At 63.5% G+C, this 1,066-nt stretch overlaps 1 protein-coding gene across 1 annotated transcript in view; it reads right to left on the bottom strand.

Annotated features, from left to right (window-relative positions):
* The window catches only part of ZC3H4 (zinc finger CCCH-type containing 4), a 38,460-nt gene extending 37,455 nt beyond the window's left edge, over positions 1 to 1,005 (bottom strand). Inside the window, 1 exon segment of the mRNA XM_025046698.1 lies at positions 877 to 1,005. Within this exon segment, the coding sequence (XP_024902466.1) occupies positions 877 to 890 (14 nt within the window). The 5' untranslated portion in view covers positions 891 to 1,005.
* Between the last annotated feature and the right edge of the window lie 61 nt (positions 1,006 to 1,066).

A 1,066-nucleotide genomic window follows, 5' to 3' on the forward strand; every position in this document is an offset into this window, starting at 1 on the left:
AGTGGGGGAACTGCACCCCAACCTTGTGATGGACCAGGGGAAACGGGGCCCCAACCTCGCCCTGAAACGCGTGGGGCTGGCCCCTATATCGCCCTCCAGAGAAGGGCGTGGGGCGAGCCCATTTCGCACTTAATAAACGAGAAGGGGGCGCTCCCTTTCACCCCCTGCCAAAGCACAGGAGAACCTCGTTTCCTCTCCCGGAAGGGATGGTGCCCCACTTTAGCCCGAAAGAGGAGGGAACCCTAGGAGAAAGGGGACCAACTTCCTCTCTCCTCCAAGGCAGGGGAACCAAATCTCTCCCGTCCCCCCAAAAAGCCCGCATCACCTACCTATGAAAAGCGAGAAGACCCCTCTTTTAAAGGAAAAACATGAGGGTCTTCTCCCCAAAAAGAGGCAGGGGCTTCCATCAAAAGGGCTAGAGATTCCCCCACCTTTTTTGCCCTCTACGGAATAGCTAGGAAATACCTCCCGCCCAGAAAAAAAAAAAGCGCAAAAGAACCCCTACCCAAAGGACCCCCCCCCGTAGGAGGATGGAGAAAGGACTAAACGAACCCCCACTTTCTGCCTCCTAAGTAAGCTAAGAAACCTCTCCAAGTAGACTAGGGAAGACCTCCCCCAGGAGAAAGGATACTGCCGGGGACTGGGGGACCCCCCAACTCCAAACCCCTAAGAGCGGGGCTGCTGCTCGAGATCCCCCGAAAAAGGGTCCGGGGGCCCCTCCCCCATCCCCGTCCCCGAAGCCAGGCGACGGGCAGGCGGGCCCATGACTGCCAGCTCCGGGCGCAGGGGCAGCCAGGACCCCCGCGGGCCTCCGCGGCCCCCCCTGGCGCCCCCTCCCCAGGGCGGGCGCGGGGGGTCCGGGGGGCGCCTCCTCACCTTCCCCTCAGCATGGCGCCCAAAAAAGACAGAGCGAGAGCGAGGGAGAGCGGGCGAGCGCCGCGAGGGGGGGTGAACGCATGAGGCCAGGAGAGAAAGCAAGCGAGAAAGAGCGAGCGAGCGAGAGACACCCACCGACCCCGCCCTTCCTCCTCCGCCTCCGCCGCCGCCGCCGCCGCCGCCGCCCGGC

The sequence above is a fragment of the Pteropus alecto genome, unplaced genomic scaffold, assembly GCF_000325575.1.
Source record: "Pteropus alecto unplaced genomic scaffold, ASM32557v1 scaffold194, whole genome shotgun sequence".
NCBI classification, from domain to species: Eukaryota; Metazoa; Chordata; class Mammalia; order Chiroptera; family Pteropodidae; genus Pteropus; species Pteropus alecto.